Raw genomic sequence first — 19,094 nt, 5'->3', positions numbered from 1 at the left:
CATGTTCTAAGCCAATTGTCCCTTCATCTTTTTACTTTCTCCAGCTCTGAAGAGGTGAATATGAGTGCTGGAATGGTCTATTGATATGAAATAAGATAATTGTGTAGCATGTTCAGTTTGCTGCTGACATAAGCTTTCTGTTGTTGGCACAAAGCCAAACTCTTTTCTGATTGTTCTAGAAAAGCTTTTTTTCTGTGGGTGTTGCTGTTGTCTCTGCCTTTGTTAATTAAGAGGCTGGCTGGGAGTTACTCTGTCTTGGCCTCTGTGCTCATGTTTACCTGTAACCCTGGAAAAGCAATTGGCAAACAACAGGCAAAGATAGCACAGATTTCTTCCAGGTTGCCTCCTTTCCTTTGGAGCAGGCACTTCTGTCTCCCATTAAAGATTCTGGTCAGTCTGGGAGTCACAAAGCAACAGTAGATAAAACTAGATCAGTGCTTAATCAGCTTGCAGCAAAAGCCTTGTTGAATGGAAGTTGCATATTTCTGTGTTTTATAAATACTTTCCTCTTCTCTCAAAGATACAATAAAAGAGAGGAAGACTTTCCCACTCTAGATGAATATAACGATTTCTTGGAAGAAATAGAAGAAATTGGTAAGTCTTAATGCTTGAATTTTTCATGTGCTGTGCTTATAAGACAATAAGCTTTTATCTTCTGACTCAGCTGCCTATGAGAATGTCTAAGTTCAGTTTCTGTAATATGGTTTATCATAGTACCAGATTTTTATCTAATTACTTTTTTTTCTGGATTTAATCATATTTGCTGAACCGTAGGACATTGTTAAGTAAAACATTTTATCTGCCAGAGAAAAAAACACAATCCAAAGAGGAAGCAAGCTGGAAAAAAAAGGCTTGCAGGGGACTGTCAATGCTGCACTGGCAAAGATTAAACAAAGAGAGGAGAAATTGAAATTTTCATTATATCCCTCCATTAGCTTTATCTACCATGACAGAAGCCATATGGTGCCTTTCATCATTTTTGCTTCTGCAAGTACAGTAGTTGAAGCAGCTTTGAAGCTGATGACCTTACATACCACTGTGGTAGCATTTAATGTTTCTGTGCAGAAGGAGAAGGTTTAGGAACAGACGTTGATTTCTTTCTCTTTGGATTAGCTGAAGCAGAACTTTGCCCTTTGGGGAAGGGACAATGTTATCAACAGAGTTTATTTTCTTCTTAGTTAGGGTGACTTGTGATTTATGGTGGAGTGATGGGTTTTGCTTAGAAAAACAAGGATGTGTTCAAAGGAGCAACTCCTAAATGGTTTGTTCTTGGTTTTTATGAGCTTCTGAGCCTTTTTTTTGACCTGGAGGAAGAAGAGGTGACTTAGAGCTTGCAGGAGGGGTAGTAAATGTGATTTGAAGGAAACCGTGGAGATTACACTTTTCCTTCATTTTTCTCAAAGGAGCTCATGCTCCTTTTTTGCACTGTGGTGTCTTGTAGAAATGCATCCAACACACTTACTGCTGTGAGCAATGTATCATGTTTTTGTTGGCATCAGGAGGCTGAGGCTGGGAAACACCAGTCACACTTACATGGGTCCAGATATCTGGAGGAGATGATGTGGGTGTAGCTTTGTTTGTATATTTTTTGGAATGGCATGGGGGAAGGAGGGAATTAATAGAAAGAATAGCCAGAGGATCCTCGAAGAATCAGTGTGCTCATGGGAAGGAAAACTTCTTTTTTTCATGTAGCATTAAATACAATTTCCCACTTAACTGCTGTTGCAGGACTTTTCAACATCTGTAACAAGGGAGTTGAAGTTTTGCCTGAAATTGTCTGAACCTCATGAATTTGTGCAGGATGTTATGATTTTACAACTCTTGAGATTAGGTGGTTACATTGCAAATGGTTCCAAATCCTGTACTGGGAACTTGGTTTTAGAAGCAGCAGAAATCTGGCTGGTCTTAATAACCCTATGAAAAAAAGTTATTTGGGAATAATTATTTTAGCCCTGCAAATGCATAGTGAAAAAGCCTGATGGAGTTTTTAGGAATTGCAGTTAATTACCTGAGAGGAATATCTGAAGTTTGAAGTCCAATTGCATCCTAGTTTGTTCATGTGGCAGCCAGGGTGATGAGAGGAAAGAAGGGGTGCAGTCAGAAGACTCTTAATTTTCACTGTCAGTGAGTTAATTTTTGATATCCCAACTCCAGACAGATCCCAAAGGACAGGTTAGATTCAAAAACACCACTTTAGGCAAGAGTTCAAGCCCTGTTTGCTCTCCCTGGTGACAAAGCCCATTGCACATTTGTCTCCAAGCCCATCCCTGCTGTGGTCCTGGGCAGAATTCCCCACCTGGCAGTGGGGAATTTCCAGTGCATGTTGTGAATGGTGTGACTGAACAGTGTGTTAGAAGTCATTGACTCTGTATGATAATTACACACTTTACTGCTGAGAGGAGTTATTTCATTTTTGTGTGTCTCTGAACTCCCTGCTTGCTTGCTCATGTGGAAAACTGAGCTTCAAGATGGAAAAGAAAGGATGTGCAGGGCAGCTTTGCTTTGTGGAGCCAATATTCAGCAGACTTGCAGTAGCTGGTGGTGGTTGGGAAGGTTTCCCCTCTCCTCATGCCCCAAACTTTCAGTTTTTCTGTGAGAGGGTCAAAGTGCAGCTTTACCTTTTGTTTTTTTCTCTTTGCTGGAAGGTTTTGTTTCTGGAGTTGTTGTAGGGGTTTAAATGAAGTAGTTGTTTAGCGCAGACAAAATGTAACATCCTCCTGTATAGGTGTATTTCACATGACCCTGATTCTGATAGATTTTCCAAATATTCCAGGTAGGTCAGCTCCAAAACTAGCCATGGAATGAGACACAGCAATTGCTGACCTCATTTGAAACACATTTTCCCCCTTCATATCAGCTGTTTTTTGCCTACAGACTTTTCCTATTGAAATAGAAGAGTTGGATGGTGCAGCAACATGTGTGTGTGGGGGAAGGTCAAACAAACATTAGGGTAGTCACCTTTTAAGATTTCTATTATAAAAAACAGGTTTTTGAGATGGTTTAGAGTGCAGCCACTGAATAATGCTTTGGGCTAAAATGTGTTAAACAAGGCTTTAAATAAAAACCACATTTTAAAGCAAGTTTTCCCCAAAAGAAAAATCAGTTGGACAATTTGAGAACATTGTAAACACAGTTTGTTGTCATTAGCACTAGGAATAAAAATAAAATGAAAGGGTTAAAACCTGCCTTTGGAAAAGGTGTGGACAATGTCTGAATGAGTCAGGTCTGTGCCCATAGGGAAGAAGGACCTGGTTAAACCTTTGGGTCTTGTTACAAGTTGCACTTTGTGACCACAATGTGAATTTCTCTTGCTCTTTCTAGTTTTCTTCTTTCCCCAAGTATTTCTTCTTCCCCAGAGTATCTCTGGCCATTTTTCAAGCCCTGTGTGAAAGCTCTTGGAGCAGGACCCGCCTCCCAGCGTGTGCCTGGCACCTTCTGCTGGTACCTGAGTGAGGCCCCCAGGCATTACCGCAGCACAATGGTTATGGGTAATTGCTGCTTTTTAAAAAGCATTCTGCTCCGAAGGAGGCTGCTGTTATTTGTGTATTCCTGTGTCTCCCTGATCCTCCAGGACTTTATGCAATACTGGCTGCCTCTCAGAACACTTATCTGACAAGTGATCCTTGGATAGAAAGGGTTTTGTTATCTGTGATCACTTGTGGGTTGTACTGTTTATTGTTTTGTGGTTTGGTTTTTTTCCCCCCTCTGTGTGTGTATTCTCGAGGATGGTGTTGCTGGTCCTGACACAGGCAATAACCCAACTGGAAATTGGGCAGCTTTATCAAAGATCTGTTTCAGTCATCACACTGTTCCAGTCAAAATGGTCTGTCTTAGAGTGATGGGGCTAAGTGATTTCAGTCATTCATTGGTGTTTACAGCTCTTCTGGAAAAGTTGTTGACTCAGTAAAAAACTGCTGAGGATAAATAGAAATAATCATTGATACCTAACTAGACTTTTCTGGCTTAACTGTGGGTTTTCTTTTTGTTTCTGAGGATTATTTTGTTATAGTCCCAGAAATGTTGGTTGGAAAGGACCTGTGAAATTCTTTTCCATCTTTTCTCCCCCTCATTCCACTCCTACCCCTTTTAGGGGTCAGGCATCAAAAGCACCAAGGGAAGCTGCCACAGTAGCATGGGACATCCCAGGCAGACTGAGGATGAGGTTGTGTCTCCTTCTGTAGCACTCTGCCATTCCCAATCTGGGGTTTTAGGGAGATGTTAATTTAGGAGTTGTTTGTAGTAGGATGGGAGGAATGTTCTTTATAATGAACTAATGCTAATAATTTTAAGTCTTAATCTGAAACAGGGAGATTTTGAGGGACTTAGTCCTGTAGTGCAGTGATATTCATTCATACTGCTATGTCTCTAGACAAATTGTTGTGCCATTTAATTAATATTTTGGTCTCATTCTTTTTTATAACAAGGGAAATATTTCTCCATTTGTTGTAGAATTGTATAATGAACGTTGTTGTTTTGAAAAACAGAGAAAGTCCCTGTAGAGGCTGAATTTCAGAACTTGGTAGTTTCACCTAAATAGAATGAAATGTTTCACAAAAACACAATAGTCTTCCTGTTATACTTAACAGATGTCTCAAGGCAAGTCATTTTATAAACCAACCAATGTGAGATGGATAAGTAGATAAATAATTGTTGCATACAAAACAGCTTCTGTTTCTTTTCCCTGAAGGGCTTCAGGCCTCTTATATCGGCTTATGCTATATTTCAACATGGACAAAAATAAGTCTGTCTTCTCTTTGAAACCTTTTCAAACCAGCCATCTGCTTTGCCACTCATATTCAGATCTACACCAATATTTTTTTAGGGTAGGTGTAGCATATGAGTTGGGATTTTTAACTCTTTCTAGTTCTTCTAGTTCTATAATTTTTTTTTTGGAGTGATGAAGTATATTTAAAATAAATTTCTGGCAAAACTCAAAGCAGGCCAAATAAAAAAAGTGCTGCATAGTCCTATGTTAAAGTTTGTATGTGGAGTGTTAGCAACTGTGTTCTTTGGTTTTATAGTTGTTGGGTTTTAAATGCCAAGTAACTTGTGGAGGGGGCAAAGGACAAGAGAGGGAAATAATATCTTAATTTTTTTCTGTGCCCTAGTGGCCCTTGCAAAGCAGACTTGTCAGCTGTATTGTGAGGCTACAATGGCAAGAATTTGTATTCTATAAATATTGATGAAAAGACGTTTGAAGCTCATGAAAAATTTATTAGAAATTATGTTGAAAGATGTTTTGGCTGGCCGGCCGGCCACTGGTAACCATGCAGGGTCAAAGAGCAGCTTGTTTTGCTGGTAGGTGTTTATTGTAGGAGGGAAGATGCTGTTTTCATGCACTAAAAGGCAGCTGTTGACACTGAAGTTGATGGAGGCAGATCCAGGTTACGTGTTACACTTTCCATTGTTTTGCCTTTTTTTTTTTTTTTACACTTTTTAACACTCTTTTACACTGTTTCCAGTCTTGCAACAAAATCTCTTAAGTGTTTCCACTCTTGAAATGTGGACTAGTCGGTGTTGAGGAGGAGGTGTTTAGGACCAGGATAATGCTTCTCATCAATGGCTATAGATCAGTATTCTCTGGGACAAATTTCCTGTGGCTGTTGAGGGGGCTGGAAGTTAGAATCTCTGATTGCTGGTGTCCTACGATATCCTTGAGTGACAAAGCAGGATAAAATGGGCACAGCAGAGTCAGCATGGTGTGAGCAGATCTGACTGCTGAGAGGCTTGTGGCTGTGGTTTGGTTCCAGCCACAGCAGGAAAACAAGGGGGGATAAACGCTGCCACCATGAGCAGAGCAGTGGCTTTTCAGGGTGCCTATGCAGGTGGCTGCTGAAAATTTCCCAAACATTGATGCAGAAATAGATTTTTTTTTTTTTAGATAGATATATTGCTTCCTGTAAAGTACCAAAACGCACCCATTTTTATAAGCAGTTCTCAATAAAGGTAGACATCTACAAGTGATTAAAACATGCCTGCTTTTCCCCAGTATGAGTTTTGAATCTTAAGCTTCTTGTTTTACTGACCAAACTGTGACCAGTTGAACTTATTAAAGATAACTGAGAAAGAAGCAAAAAAAAACAAACCCAAACCCTGAAGGTTTCAAACAGCAGTAATTGCAAAACAGAGCTCATCAGCTTGTGGCTAGATTTATTTTTAGAGAAATATTCATGATGTTCAGGAGCCTAAAGGCAATTTGGCATCTCCTCATGTACCTGAAGGTGGCATCTGGGCATCCTGCTAGCACAGCATGGCTCATGGGCTATTTCTTTCTTGTGTCGTCATTGAAGAGTTTTGAGAGCTGCTGTGTGGATTTAAGTTGTAGGAAGTGCTGACATTGCCATGCAGCTGCTGTCGCTGCAGAGCCCTGGGCTGATTGTGTGCCAGCATTTTTATATGACACTTCTTCTCTGCCCTAATAGTCAAATATTAAAACTTCTTGTCAGTGGGCAACTGTAGGCTGGAAATTTGGCTGTCAGATCACCATTAATATACTAAATATTTAGACTAAAATAATGTTTTACTAAGGAGAGGTTGCTACAACCAAAAAGTGTGTGTTTGTCACAACATGAAATGGGAAAATATTATGCCTTTTGGAGAGGGAAAAAAACCCCAAAACATTTGGGATCTGTAGCTTGCTTCCAAAAACCAAGGAGCTGAACTTTAAATGGCTTGTTTGGGTTATGGTAGTGCCCAGAGGCCCCAGCTGGGATAAGATCAAGACCTCAGGGAGAAGTGTTGCCTGAAGCTACAGTGTGGAGATACAACAGGTGGTGTGTAGGAGAAGGGAACCTTTATTTCCCTTTTCCTGATTCTTACCAGTGGGAGACCTCCAGTACAGAGGCCCAGTGGTCTGCCCAGGAACAGTAGCAAAATTCAAAAATTCAACTCAGGTGTTGATTCTGAAATTCTTAAAGCACAAACTCAGCCATCTTAGATCTTCCCTCTGAACTGAGGATGGTGGGGTGGGGCTGGATGAGTTCAGCTGGTTCAGGAGCCAGACTGAACTGAAATGTTATTCCTCTTGATACTGCTTATGATTTGGAAAATGGGAAAAATAAATACAGGTGTTTTTTGGTTTTTGTTTTTTTCTTTTTTTTTGTAAGGTTAGGAAGTTCTTGAGCTGTATCTTGGTGAGCAATTTTGCTGCAGTTTGAGGAAATTGAGTATTTTTAATAAGAGCAAGATCATGTGGTGGTTTGGTACTCCTGGAAAGAAAGTATTCCTATTCCCATCTGTACCCTTTTATTATTTCCCTGGTACCCTCTCTGGCACTCAGCCCCTGTGTTGAGCCAGTTCAGGTTACTGGGGGATTTCTCTTGACACTGCAGAGTATCTAAGGGAGTTCTGGAATCAGAGCAGGAGAAAGAGTGAGGCCTGTGCTTGGGGAGAGGGGCAGAAATAAGAGCAGGAATGCAGCAATGAGCTGGGCTTGTAGAGCTGACCTGCATCCCACAGCTCTACCACTTTGGACCTTCCTGTTTCTTCTTACCTCCATTTGCTCCTGGCATTGATGTCTTGATGTTTCCTTCACTGTTCTCTCCTGGTTTGCCAGTCTGGGCTGCTTTTGATTTGGTTTGCCTGGAATCCTCCTAAGTGCTCTTTTCTGCCATGTTACCTGTGGGGAGGATGAAAGAAGGGATATGATGTTCTCCAAACTGAGATTGTTACCCTGATGAGTAACAACAGACTTCATGCTGCTTCCTTCTGTTCCTCTCTAGCAGCCTCACTGGTACAAATGACTTGGCAGTGGTGCTTGTGCCCAGGCTTGGCTTGGCCCTGGTTGCCTAAAACCCTGGGAAGAGAGAACTGAACCAAAACCTCCCAAGTGCCATGCTGGAGTTTCCACAAGATCCTCCTTCCCTTTAGGGTCTGCTGCTGCACGGTAACTGCGCGGTTGTTTCTTGTGGAGGATTTATCAATGGCAGCACAAATTTCCTTGCTGCTCTTGTAGGCATGTGACAGAGCTCTTGGAGGCTTTGAGTGCTCTGTGCTGGCACTGTTCAGTAGCTCTAAGGCCACGGGCATGAGCCCAGCATCCCCTAAGGATGGGGATCACCAGGAGACTTCCCAGTGATAATGGTGTTCAGTTGGAATTCACTTGACCCACAAGTGAACCAGTGACCTAGAGGTGAAGGGCTCAGGCATTGTATCAAATTGCAAATCATCCAAACCATCTACATCTTTCAAGCTGTTGATTATAGAAACTGTTCAATTTCTTGAGATATCCATGTGTAGATAATTGGGAATGTTGTGCTAAACTATGGAGCTTGCTGGCTGACCCTGCTTGCTCATAATTACATGAGATATAGTCTGTCACCATTGAGAGACATCAAAAGAATGTCAGTTGACCTATTAATCTGCAAGCATCTGCAGATTCCTCATAATAAAGGTAATTGTACATTGGTGCCTTTTAAGTTATCAAGTAATGTGAGGTTTTTTTTGTGTACCTGAGAATTCAGTCACTGTAGTCTTTGTGCATCAGATATTCCCTGTGAAATGGAGTGACTTAATTTCCAACCTTGTCTTCATATGCCTGTGTTTGGTCTAATTTAATTTTACAGGAATCACCATGTTCTTAGCTATAACTGCTACTTGGAAAGGTCAGTGTTTTATGAACAGTATGATGATTATTCATGTGTATCATTACAGTGTCACAAAATGGGATTCAAGATTCAAATTTTAATCTCCTACAGATGTGTAAACCTATGGAAACTCTTCTGGCTTTTGTTGAAGTGCAGTGACTTAGCAGATTGTCTCTGTCTTTATATGGCATGTTTAAATAGGTTCTGTTACTGCAATGTTTATATTTGGCTAGAAGGGATACAGAGCATAAGAATAGTGTTTCTTTGTCATAGTCATGCATGCTGACCTAATACTTTTGCTTTCTGTCTTTATAATATGTATGCAGTATTTAACTTGACCAACAATGTGGACTTGGAGAACACCAAAAAGAAAATGGAGCTGTATCAAAAGGATAACAAAGAAGTCATTCAGAAGAATAAGCTAAAACTGGTTAGTTAACTTCTCTCCCCTACAATTTTTATTCATTTGTATAAGAATTAAAGGATTTGTGGAGTACTTTCTTAAAACAAATCAAAGCCGAAAGCACTATGTAGAGTTCTTTGTATTTGAATATTGAGGTTGATAGCTGAAAAGTAGTTATGCTTTATTTTGAGGAGAGGGGCAGGCAGTAGAGCCTGTGTCTCATACATCACCACGGCATGTGTGCTGGCAGTGTCGTTGGACAATATCCAGGAGAGATGAAGTTCATTCCTACACCAGGACAATCGTTCCTTTCTCATCTGAAGGAAAAAAGGAATCCAGACTCAGACATTATGAAGCTCCCAGGAGAGAGTTGTAAAATTGAGGCAAAACACAGGCCTGGTTTATGCAAAAATCAAAATGAAAGATGTTGAAACAAACATTAAAACTTTTGTTCAAGAGCTGATAACAGTAACATCATGGATATTGTATATATAATCTGTATGCAAAACACAGGGTTCTTTGAAGATTCATTCATTAAATTATGGCTCACATATCATTTTGTCTTTAAAAATAAACTTCCATGCGTTTATTCCTGTAAGAAAAGTTTAATCTGTTAAATATTTTTTCAGCATAAAAATACACATTCTTATCAGTTCTTGAAGCAAAATGTCTGCCCAGAGGGTGACATAACAAGGGTTTGTATTTGTAATCCAGTTGCAGTAAGGACTTGCTTTCAAATCAGTAGGGGTGAAATCCTCACTCCCCTGAAGTCTGTGGCAAAACTCTGAGTGATTTCTTTAGCTCTAGGATTTCACAGGAGGAGATTGGAATCTGAAAAATGTTTGTTTGAACCTCTTCCTTTTAAAGGCAAGGAAATTTCCCTAGGGGTCCATCTCTGATCTGTTATCCTGTCTCTGACACTGTGCAATATCCTCTGCTTCAGAGCTTGAAGAGACCTGCCAAAGCTTTGGCTGTGTGTCTTATTTTACAATGGAGCTGCAGGCTCTGGGGTCACAGTGAGAACAGCTCTGCCTGCAGCCCACCTTCCCTTCAAGGAAGTGGCTCTGACAGCCTGTGCAGGGGCTGTGGGATGCTGTCAGGCAGCTCTGTAATACCCTGTACCCACTCAAGCCCCCAGGACTTCTATTTGCTGTGCTCCACAGTCCTGCTCTGCTGGAGGCTGGCTGCTGGAAGCTGGGCAAGCCTGTGTGAATCCAGACTCAAGAGCTGGAAACATTTCTCCTTTTTTATTTTTTTTTTCTTTTTTAACATTTGAAACACTCATAATTTCTTTTTCAACAATTGAAACATAATAATAGACTTTACACAGTGGTTATTATAGCATGATCTTGTCCATAAATTTCCCCCTCTTCTGAAAGTTGAAGTGTTGCTTTTCCTCTCCAGCCCCTCTAAGCAAGTTTTGGAATGTCTTTACTCCGTGAATGGTAAAAAGTGCTCTACTTTCTTGCTTAAACTTCTTATGGCCAGTCATTGTCCCTAAATTCTTGACTTAAATTTTTTCTGTCCACTGTAATAGGTTGCTTCTGAGGGATGTAGATGTTTTCTGTTCCTCTTGTTGTTTTTGTTACCCTTTGCCTGCTCCAGTGTGATTTGTGTTTGGCAAGCAGAAGGGGCCAGAATTGAATGCAGAGATCTTAATGCCTCTTGTAAAGGAACTCTGTTTTCCCATCTCTGCTGGAAATACATTGATCCTAAGACTGTTCTTCTCTTGTAGTTTAGAAAAAAAGTGAAGATCTTGGTGTTGTTGTAATTATAAATTGTTTTTTTAATACGTAGCTATTTATATACAAATTTTATTTATAAAAGCTTGCACCCTGAGTGGACTACAGCTTTTCCAGTGTTTCTGCCTTAAATATTTGCACTTCTCCAGTCATAGGGTAACTTGTTGCTTCCTACTTTATCACTAGATGTTTAATTTCACTGGCTGCTTTGTGCAGTCTTGAAATGGTTGTGTCTGAATTCTGTGATGTGAATGTGCATGTTTTCTTGATTAGCCTTTTCTGAATGTGGCAAAACATGATTTTACTTTCTATTCTTCACTTGTAGGCTTGAGATTACTCCTGGCTTCACTGTCATCATTTTTTCCTTCACATATTGGGACTGTGTTTTAGATTGTCTTTAGTCTGGACACAACTCTTGCTGCCTATTGAACTGAGCTCTTCTCTTTTACTGTTTAAAGAATTTGATATGACACGTGATAATTCTTCCATTTTCCTGTAGTCTGCTCTGGTTTAGGTTTGTTTATCAGTTTACTTATTTCAGACTATAATTTTTCTGGGCTGTTTCTTCAGACTAGGTCTGTCAGCACTTCCCTATAAGTTTTCTTCTGTTTCAGTGCAAATTCCAGGCAGTCTTTAGAGATAAATGTGGAGGAGCCTTGGAATGTCTCAAAGACCCCGAGCTCTTCTGTCTCGAAGAACTAACTAAATCCCTTAATTTTCAGACATAAATTCAGTTAGAAATATGGGGATTTTCTTCTTTGTTTTTTTCCTTTCATTAAATGCAAAGAGAGCCCAATTCCACGTGGTTGCTGGTTGGTGACCAGCTTTTTACCAGTGTCACTGCAGCAGTTACAAAATGGAAGCAGCTTCTGTTGGCTGGGTGGCAGGTGATGAGCTCTCCCAGGAGTAACTGAGCCTCACTGGGGCCCACTGGCTCAGTCTGTCTGGTGAAGGTATTTTTTGGGCATATTTTGGCTTTATTTAGGTAGCTGTGCTTTATGATGTGACTTTATGATTAGAACAAACTTTACTATGGTCTTGGCCTCGATAATGATCACAGAATCACAGAATAAGCTGAGTTGGAAGGGACCTGCAGGGATTATTGAGTTCAGTTCCTGGCCCTGCACAGCACCACCCTCAAGAATCCCACCCTGTGCCTGAGAGCATTGTTCAAACCCCCCTTGAACTCTGTCAGGCTCAGTGCTGTGACCAATGCCCTGGGGAGCCTGTTCCAGTGCCAGCCACCCTCTGGGGGAAGAATCTTTTCCTGATATCCAACCTAAACCTCCCCTGACACAACTTCAGGCCATTCCTTCAGGTTTTGTCACTGGGCACCACAGAGAAGAGATCAGTGTCTTCCCCCATGATGTTCTGCTGAAACTCCTTTCATCAATAAATCATCTGTTAAGTTTATAAAATTTTAATTATCTTACCATTTTTACTGTATCTCCTTTTGCTTTAGTATATTTGATGGAGAAGACTTGGAAAATGTTTCTTGTATGTTTTTTCTTGTACCTTCTAACAACCAAACTGACATTCTTTTGATCCACCTTCTTTATAAAATTGTTTAATTTTCCTTATTTTCCTCTGTCTCTGAGCCCTCTTCTGTTTTTTTTATTCTTTCACTGTGATTTTAAATACAGATTACCTAATAGTTTGCACATTAAAAAATACTTGCCAAGAAATAGATCTGTAACAAAAACTTGTCATTTTGTACTCGTAATCTTTATCTCATGTTACATGACTACAGTCCAGGTTATAGGAAAAATTCCTTGTTTTCTGAAAATGTGGTATTTTCGCTGTTAATGCTTAAATACTTAAAGATATAGGCTTCCCTATTAAATATTCATATATTTGTAATTTCTCACTTTTCTTCTACACCACTGATAAGCACAGTGTGCTTTGCAAAGAAGATGCAGCTGGTCCTGGATGAGTGGGATGATCAGGAACAGTATAGTGGGATCATGTTTTTGCTCAGCCTACATACATCATTGAGTTATAGGATGTGTGGGAGCTGAGAGGGGCTCACTTTAGAGTGAAAGTGTAGGGAAAAGCCATTCCCTAACATTTAAGGAGTCAGATCTGTCTCCAGAGAGCAGCAAGTCAAAAATCTTTACACTGGACAATGAGGAGGTAGAATAATCACACATAATCACCTTAAAATTCTGCTTTAAAAGGTAGATTTTGGCTGCTTTCCCCTTACCTGGCCTGCCTGGGGTCCCTTGGGGGGCAGTGGAGTTGTGGGGCTGCTGTGAGCTGATTTCTGATTTCCCTCTCAGACGCGGGAGCAGGAAGAGCTGGAGGAGGCTCTGGAGGTCGAGCGGCAGGAGAGCGAACAGAGGCGGCTCTTCATGCAGAAGGAAGAGCAGCTACAGCAGATGATGAAAAGGAAGAATAAACAGGCACTCCTGGATGATCTGGTGAGTAACCAAAGCAGAGGCTTTGAAAATACAGTAGCATTGACATTCATCTCTATCGCTGCTAACTGCATGGAATGAACAGATCTGTCCCTGTTTCCCTGTTTTGAATGTTTTGTGTTTCCATTCTCTCACCTGTTATTTATTTCAGTGTTGCAAACTGCTCTGGTTTTGGTAAGCTAGGGGCTGGATGAAGACTGCTTCTGGGATTTGTAGACTTAATTGGGCTCTACCACTGTTAGCTTGTTAAGCTGTTCTGAGTAGTGGCTGAGAGTCTGGTGTGTGGAAGCAAAAAGGTCATCAGGAGGTGTTCTTGACTCAGCCACCTGTGCAGTGGAGATGGTGGAGAGCAGTAACCTCATGAGTTATCCAAGCATTCAAGCATTGGTCAGCCCTTTCTCAGTCAGAGCACCTAAATGATTGGTGTTCCCCTTGTATGCAAAAATGAAAAGTTTTCTGCCTTGAGTGTGTCATGTTCTCTTACTGAACTTCTCCTGTACAAGTTGGTCCTGTTGAAGTGAATGAAGCTTGTATAGACACACAGAGCAAAACTCAGACTGCTTTTGGAAATTGTGGTTAATTTACTGATTCTGAATCTGAAATGCAATAATGTGTGGGCATAGAGAAACTCACTAAATGTGTTACTTAAACAGGGTTCACATCTCAATTTTTTTAATACAGATGTGTGTGCAGATGTGCATACACACACATTCACAGATTTAACACCCATGAGGACAGTCTGTGTACACACAGCCTGTGTGTAACCCTGAGGTAGATGAGAAAAAAGAAGTATGTATGCTGAACATGTGTTCATCTGTCTCAGCATCGTTTAAAGCTGCTTGGCATATCCAAATCATATTTTCTCTCTTATATCAGTGCATCTCACACTAATACAGTGATAATTCCTGCTTTGTAGTCTCAGTTCTTATTCAAGATACAGATGCTTTTCTACTTTTCCTGAAGAAGTAGAGTTCCTCTTTGAGCCAGAGCAGAAGGCACTGACATGGGGAGAGGATCTAAGTGAAGTTTAGGAGTTTCAGAGCCTCCTGAAGAGATGTCTTTCTTCAAGCCAGGGTTCCTGGCAACCTGTTACTGGTTTTCCTTTTGTAGACAAAATCAGAGGTGAGCAGAAAGGTTCTTGGAAAAAAAAGTCAAGCCTGTATCTTTACATCCAGCAATCTATTTTCACTTTAAAAGTAAATGTGTTTACTGTCCACACAATTAGGAATAGGTGGAGAAATTAATAAAAACTCCACTATGAGTTTGAATTTAATTTCTCAGAATATGGATTTAGAGTTTCTGACTTTTTAAAAATCTGCTCTAAAACACACTCCTAACTGACTAGAGACTAGTGGTTGATGTGTGGTTGTTTAATTTTTTTTTTTAACACAGCATTTGGTTTTACTGGAAGCCTTCACCAGGTGGCTTGCAGAAAGAATAGCTATAAATAGCCCTTAAAACATGATTAAAATAAGTAGTTTTAACTGTGATTACATATGCATTGCTATTAAAACATACTTTAATATTCTGAAAACAATATAAAGGTGATTTTTAAAGGCTGAGGGAGGAAACTGGACAGTTTCAAGTTGTGTCTCTGTTTCTGAAGGGGCAGTGTCAACTTAAATTTGAGCCAAAACTTGTTTTGTAATATTACTAAGGTTTATAAAACCAGCACTGAAGTGTTTGTGTAACGACTTACAAAGTCTCTGGAAAACCAGCAGTTGTTAAAGAAATAAACTTTTCCTATGGTCTCTGAAATCCCTCTAATGCTGTGCTCCAAATCTGAAAATGAAACTGATAATAAATAAAAATTAATTGAGAAATGCAGCAGAAGCCAAGCATAAGCAGCAGCAGTGTAAAGAAGTAACAAAAAAAAAAATCCAATATTTATGGTTCTGTGCTAAACCAAAAAGGATTAATTTCTGGCTACAGAGATACCAGAGGTAACGCCACTGACTCTGCAGGATTGTGAGAACACAGGAACAAGGGAATCTGACATTGGTTTTGAATCTTCTCCTTTGGATAGATCACCTAGTCTGTCACCCTACAGCCCACTGCTGGATCTTGGGAATTTTTTTTCCCAAGTTTACCTCTGCCACTGGGCCACAAGGAAAAAAAAAAAAAATTAAGACACATTTTTTGTGTTGTACAAGTAGAGATGTCAGGTATTTTCCTTGTCAGGAAATGAATTTTACCTTTGGTGCTGGAATCTTACAAAGCTGCAGATCTCATAGAATCACAGAAATGCTTGGGTTGGAAGGGGCCTTGGAGACCATCCAGTTCCAATCCCCTGCCATGGGGAGGGAAAACTTCCACTAGAGCAGATTGCTCAGAGCCCCATCCAACCTGGCCTTGAACAATGTTGGGACATCCACAGCTTCTCTGGGCAGCCTTTGCCAGGGCCTCACCACCCTCAGGAAAAAATTTCTTCCAATGTCTAATCTGAAGCTGCCCTCTGTCAGTTTGAAGCCATTTCCCTTGTCCTGCCACTTCAGGCTGTTGTAAAGAGTCTCTCTCCATCCCTTTTGTCAGCTCCCTTCAGGTACTGGAAAACCACAATTAGGTCACCCCAAAGCCTTCTCTTTTCTAGGCTGAGCAGTCCCAATGCCCTCATCCTTTCCTCATGGGAGAGATGCTCCTTCCCTCTCCTCTCCAAGTATTAGATGTGGTACTTGTGGTGGTTTCATATGGAGCAAAGGTCTCAATTGTGTGCAAGTGTTTGAGAATGCTGTACCATCTTCAAAGAGCTGATAATTTAGGTAGTCCAGAAACACAGAAAAACGTTTGGTGTTCTAAATGCTGCGCAGTGGTTTCTGGCCAGCCTGGGGAGTGCAGGGGCTCCTGCAGAAAGGACTGGACCTGGGGCCAAGGCTCCATGAAACCATCCTTGGCTGGGAACAGGGAGGGGAAGGCCAGTGTGAAGAGCTGGAGAGATCAGCAAGGCATCAGGGGGACTCAGGCTCTGCAGGCCACTGGAAAAGCAGTTTGGTCCTTTTTGCCTCCCACTACTAATTAGGGAATTTCTGTGTTAACTTTGTTATAGGTCACCTCTTTTACAATAAAACTCTCACTTTAAAAGCACAATACCCTGTTGTAATTTAGACTTGGAGTCTCAGATGCACTTTATGCATCGCTGGGAGAGCTACATGAGTGTTTTATTTTGGGTTGTTGTTTGTTTGGGGATTTTTTTTTAAATCTTGGATAGTCTCGGATAATCCAGGCTGAGTAAAATATTAAAGCACTTTCTTTATGTGCTGTACAAACTCTCTCACCTGTATACAGAGGATTCTAAGATGATCTCTTGTGTTTTATGGGACTTGCACTCTCCTCTTCAACAGCCCATAATTCTCAGGCATGAACACAATGGGATTGCAGCACATGGCAGAGGAGCAGGTTTTCCTTGGACTGTGGCATAGCTTGGAGCCAGGCAAAGGCGTTAAAGACGTCATATCCACACTTTCACCAGAACCTCAAGGGTTTGGAGACAAGTCTTCCAGAAATTATTGTGTATAACCAGCTTTGTTCATAGTGTAGACACTTTGTTTTCCCATACAGAAAATTGCTGGTATGGATAAACACAGGGCTGGAACTTCCACGTGTGTTAATAGTTAACAGAAGGGCTCTGTGCATATTCAAAAGGACAAACAATCAGGATGTGGTGCCTTGCTGGCACAGTGTGGGTTTCCCACAGTTGTGTAATCTGGTTACTGGTCATTGTGTGAACTCCTGGGAAGATGGTTAAAAATTTCCTTCCTTGAATCATTTTATTAGAAATGCAGTGAATATTTAAGGGGCATGAACAACAAAATGAACAGGAGAATGCTTTCCACTCTTCCCTTGTCCCCCAACACGTTAAATCTGGTGATTGAAGGAATTCAACATCCTTAACTTCTGCTGACAGCAGACAGCACATGCTGCTGCATGCAGGTTAGAGATGTACAACACTTGAAAGAAGCAGACTCTAAACTAGTGCATTTGTGGCCCAAATTTTCTCCAAGTTTTTCAGTAATTAGATGTCTCTACAATTTGGGTTTTTAGTATCTTCTCTCCCTCCTCCCAGCTGATCACAGAAATGCAAGTAGGATCCTGTGCCTCAGTTGTTGTACTTGTGATTCTGGACCAGATCTTGCCTTGTGAGATTTTTATGCTTTTATCTTGCATTCTAGTGGTAAGGCAAAGGGAATGCAATAAAATATAGAAGGGAAAGAAGACTGGAGAGTGATGTGAAAAGTCAGTGTACAACGTGACTGTTCCTCATGATCACTTCAGAGGATTTCTCTAGGTACCATAAAAACAGCAAGGCATCTTGTGACATTAAAAACATCCAACTTCTTACCTTGAACTGAATGATTTAAAAAAATCACAGTCCTGTTAATAAAATCTGTTTGATTTTGTGAGTAACAAATTTGCTGTGAGTAACAGTATTTGCTTGGCTCTTAGAAACAGAAGTAAATGTGATGTGTGAGGGCCTTAGGAAGAAAATACTGTGTTAGAGCAGTCCAGGAAGAATCTGTCTGAACTTCTTCCCTGCTCTCAACTTCAGGGTAGTTCTAGCCAGAAATTCTCAAGGATTTCTGTGTGCATGTAGATAGTCACATTAGTCTCTTAGAAAATTACTTGGCCAATAATTTCCTGACTCTCTCAAAAATGCACTTACATATATGTATGTTAATTATCATTCTGTCCTGACAGTTTAAGTAATTCATTTGCTTAACTATTCATTTTACTACTTTGTGTGTGTATATATATATGTGCGTGTATATATATATATATATATATATATATATATATATATATATTTAAAAATTGGCTGGCTTCCCTAAAAATAAGTTGCTGAAGGAGAAAATAAATATGCTGTTGGTTGCACTTACAATAGTGCCATTGTGCAGAGCAGAGCAAGGATCATTTCCAAACGGCCTCAGGTGAAATCTAATGGGAAGCAATTTCAAACTGGTCTGAGTTCACTGGTAGAAAGAATGTGTCTTAGATAAACATCTGATCCAAGTTATACTACTCAGTATTATTCCTTCTCTGATTAAGTTCTAATTTTTTTTTATTTTAATAAATATTGTTGCATTGCCCAGTTGGAATAAGGAGCCTGTTATATTGTCTTTAATGTGGATTCTATAAAAATGGTTGTTTGCAGGTTACTCTGATTTATGGGGTTGCTGCAGCTTTTTCTTATTACTGAAAATGATCGTTTTCTGTAAACTGTTTCTGAGGGAGAGGATACTTGGCATTCTCCTGTTCTAGTGATGGCCTTGCAGTCACAGCTTGCAGTTTAGAAGAATATGCAGTGTTAATTAATATTTGTTTTGGTCTAGGACTCAAATTTATTCCTCATATGTTTACAGGAGAGCTCTGATCTTCCTGCCTCTCTGCTCTTAGCTCAGCATAAGGACAGATCTACTCAGCTAGAAATGCAGCTGGAAAAACCCAAACCTGTCAAACCAGTCACGTTTTCCACTGGCATCAAAATGGTAAGATTTGCTTGTTTGGTTTTTTTAATGTCTTTCAGAAGATCAAGGATTTCCTCATGAAATTCAGAGGTTGTTTAAACCTCAGTTGCATGTTACATGAAATAGATTGTTCTCTTCCCATTACATAAGTTAATTAGGAAGTAATTGAAGAATTTCATCATTCTGCTAGTTGGAATATTGTGATGACCCACCCAGAAGGGTCATCACAAATATATGGAACATTTTTATCGTGTAGTTGTCAAAAAACAAACTATACCTCTTTCCATGTGAAGTTGTGGTGTCCTTGAATTATTTTTCTTGTTTGTGTACCAGTTCTGGAAGTTGAAATTTTTGAAGTTCAAGATTCATCTGTACTTTCTTCAGATTTATTTTGAGCACTGGAGTAATCTGTATGAGACTGACAATCTAGAAAATTATACCAAGGTTAAGGATTCAGTTCTCATTGTTATTTGGCTCTAGGAAGCAAC

At 40.2% G+C, this 19,094-nt stretch overlaps 1 protein-coding gene across 1 annotated transcript in view; it reads left to right on the top strand.

Moving 5' to 3' along the window:
* Positions 1-19,094, top strand: part of MNAT1 (MNAT1 component of CDK activating kinase) — a 117,764-nt gene that overhangs the window by 35,232 nt on the left and 63,438 nt on the right. The window contains exons 3-6 of the mRNA XM_021554535.4: positions 521-594; positions 8,912-9,015; positions 13,010-13,150; positions 18,502-18,627. Of these exons, the coding sequence (XP_021410210.1) occupies positions 521-594; positions 8,912-9,015; positions 13,010-13,150; positions 18,502-18,627 (445 nt within the window). The remainder of the gene's footprint in view (positions 1-520; positions 595-8,911; positions 9,016-13,009; positions 13,151-18,501; positions 18,628-19,094) is intronic.

This window comes from Lonchura striata, chromosome 5, assembly GCF_050655825.1.
Source record: "Lonchura striata isolate lonStrDom1 chromosome 5, ASM5065582v1, whole genome shotgun sequence".
NCBI lineage: Eukaryota > Metazoa > Chordata > Aves > Passeriformes > Estrildidae > Lonchura > Lonchura striata.
Note: the sequence above shows the minus strand (reverse complement) of the source record. Positions and strands in the feature narration are given on the sequence as shown.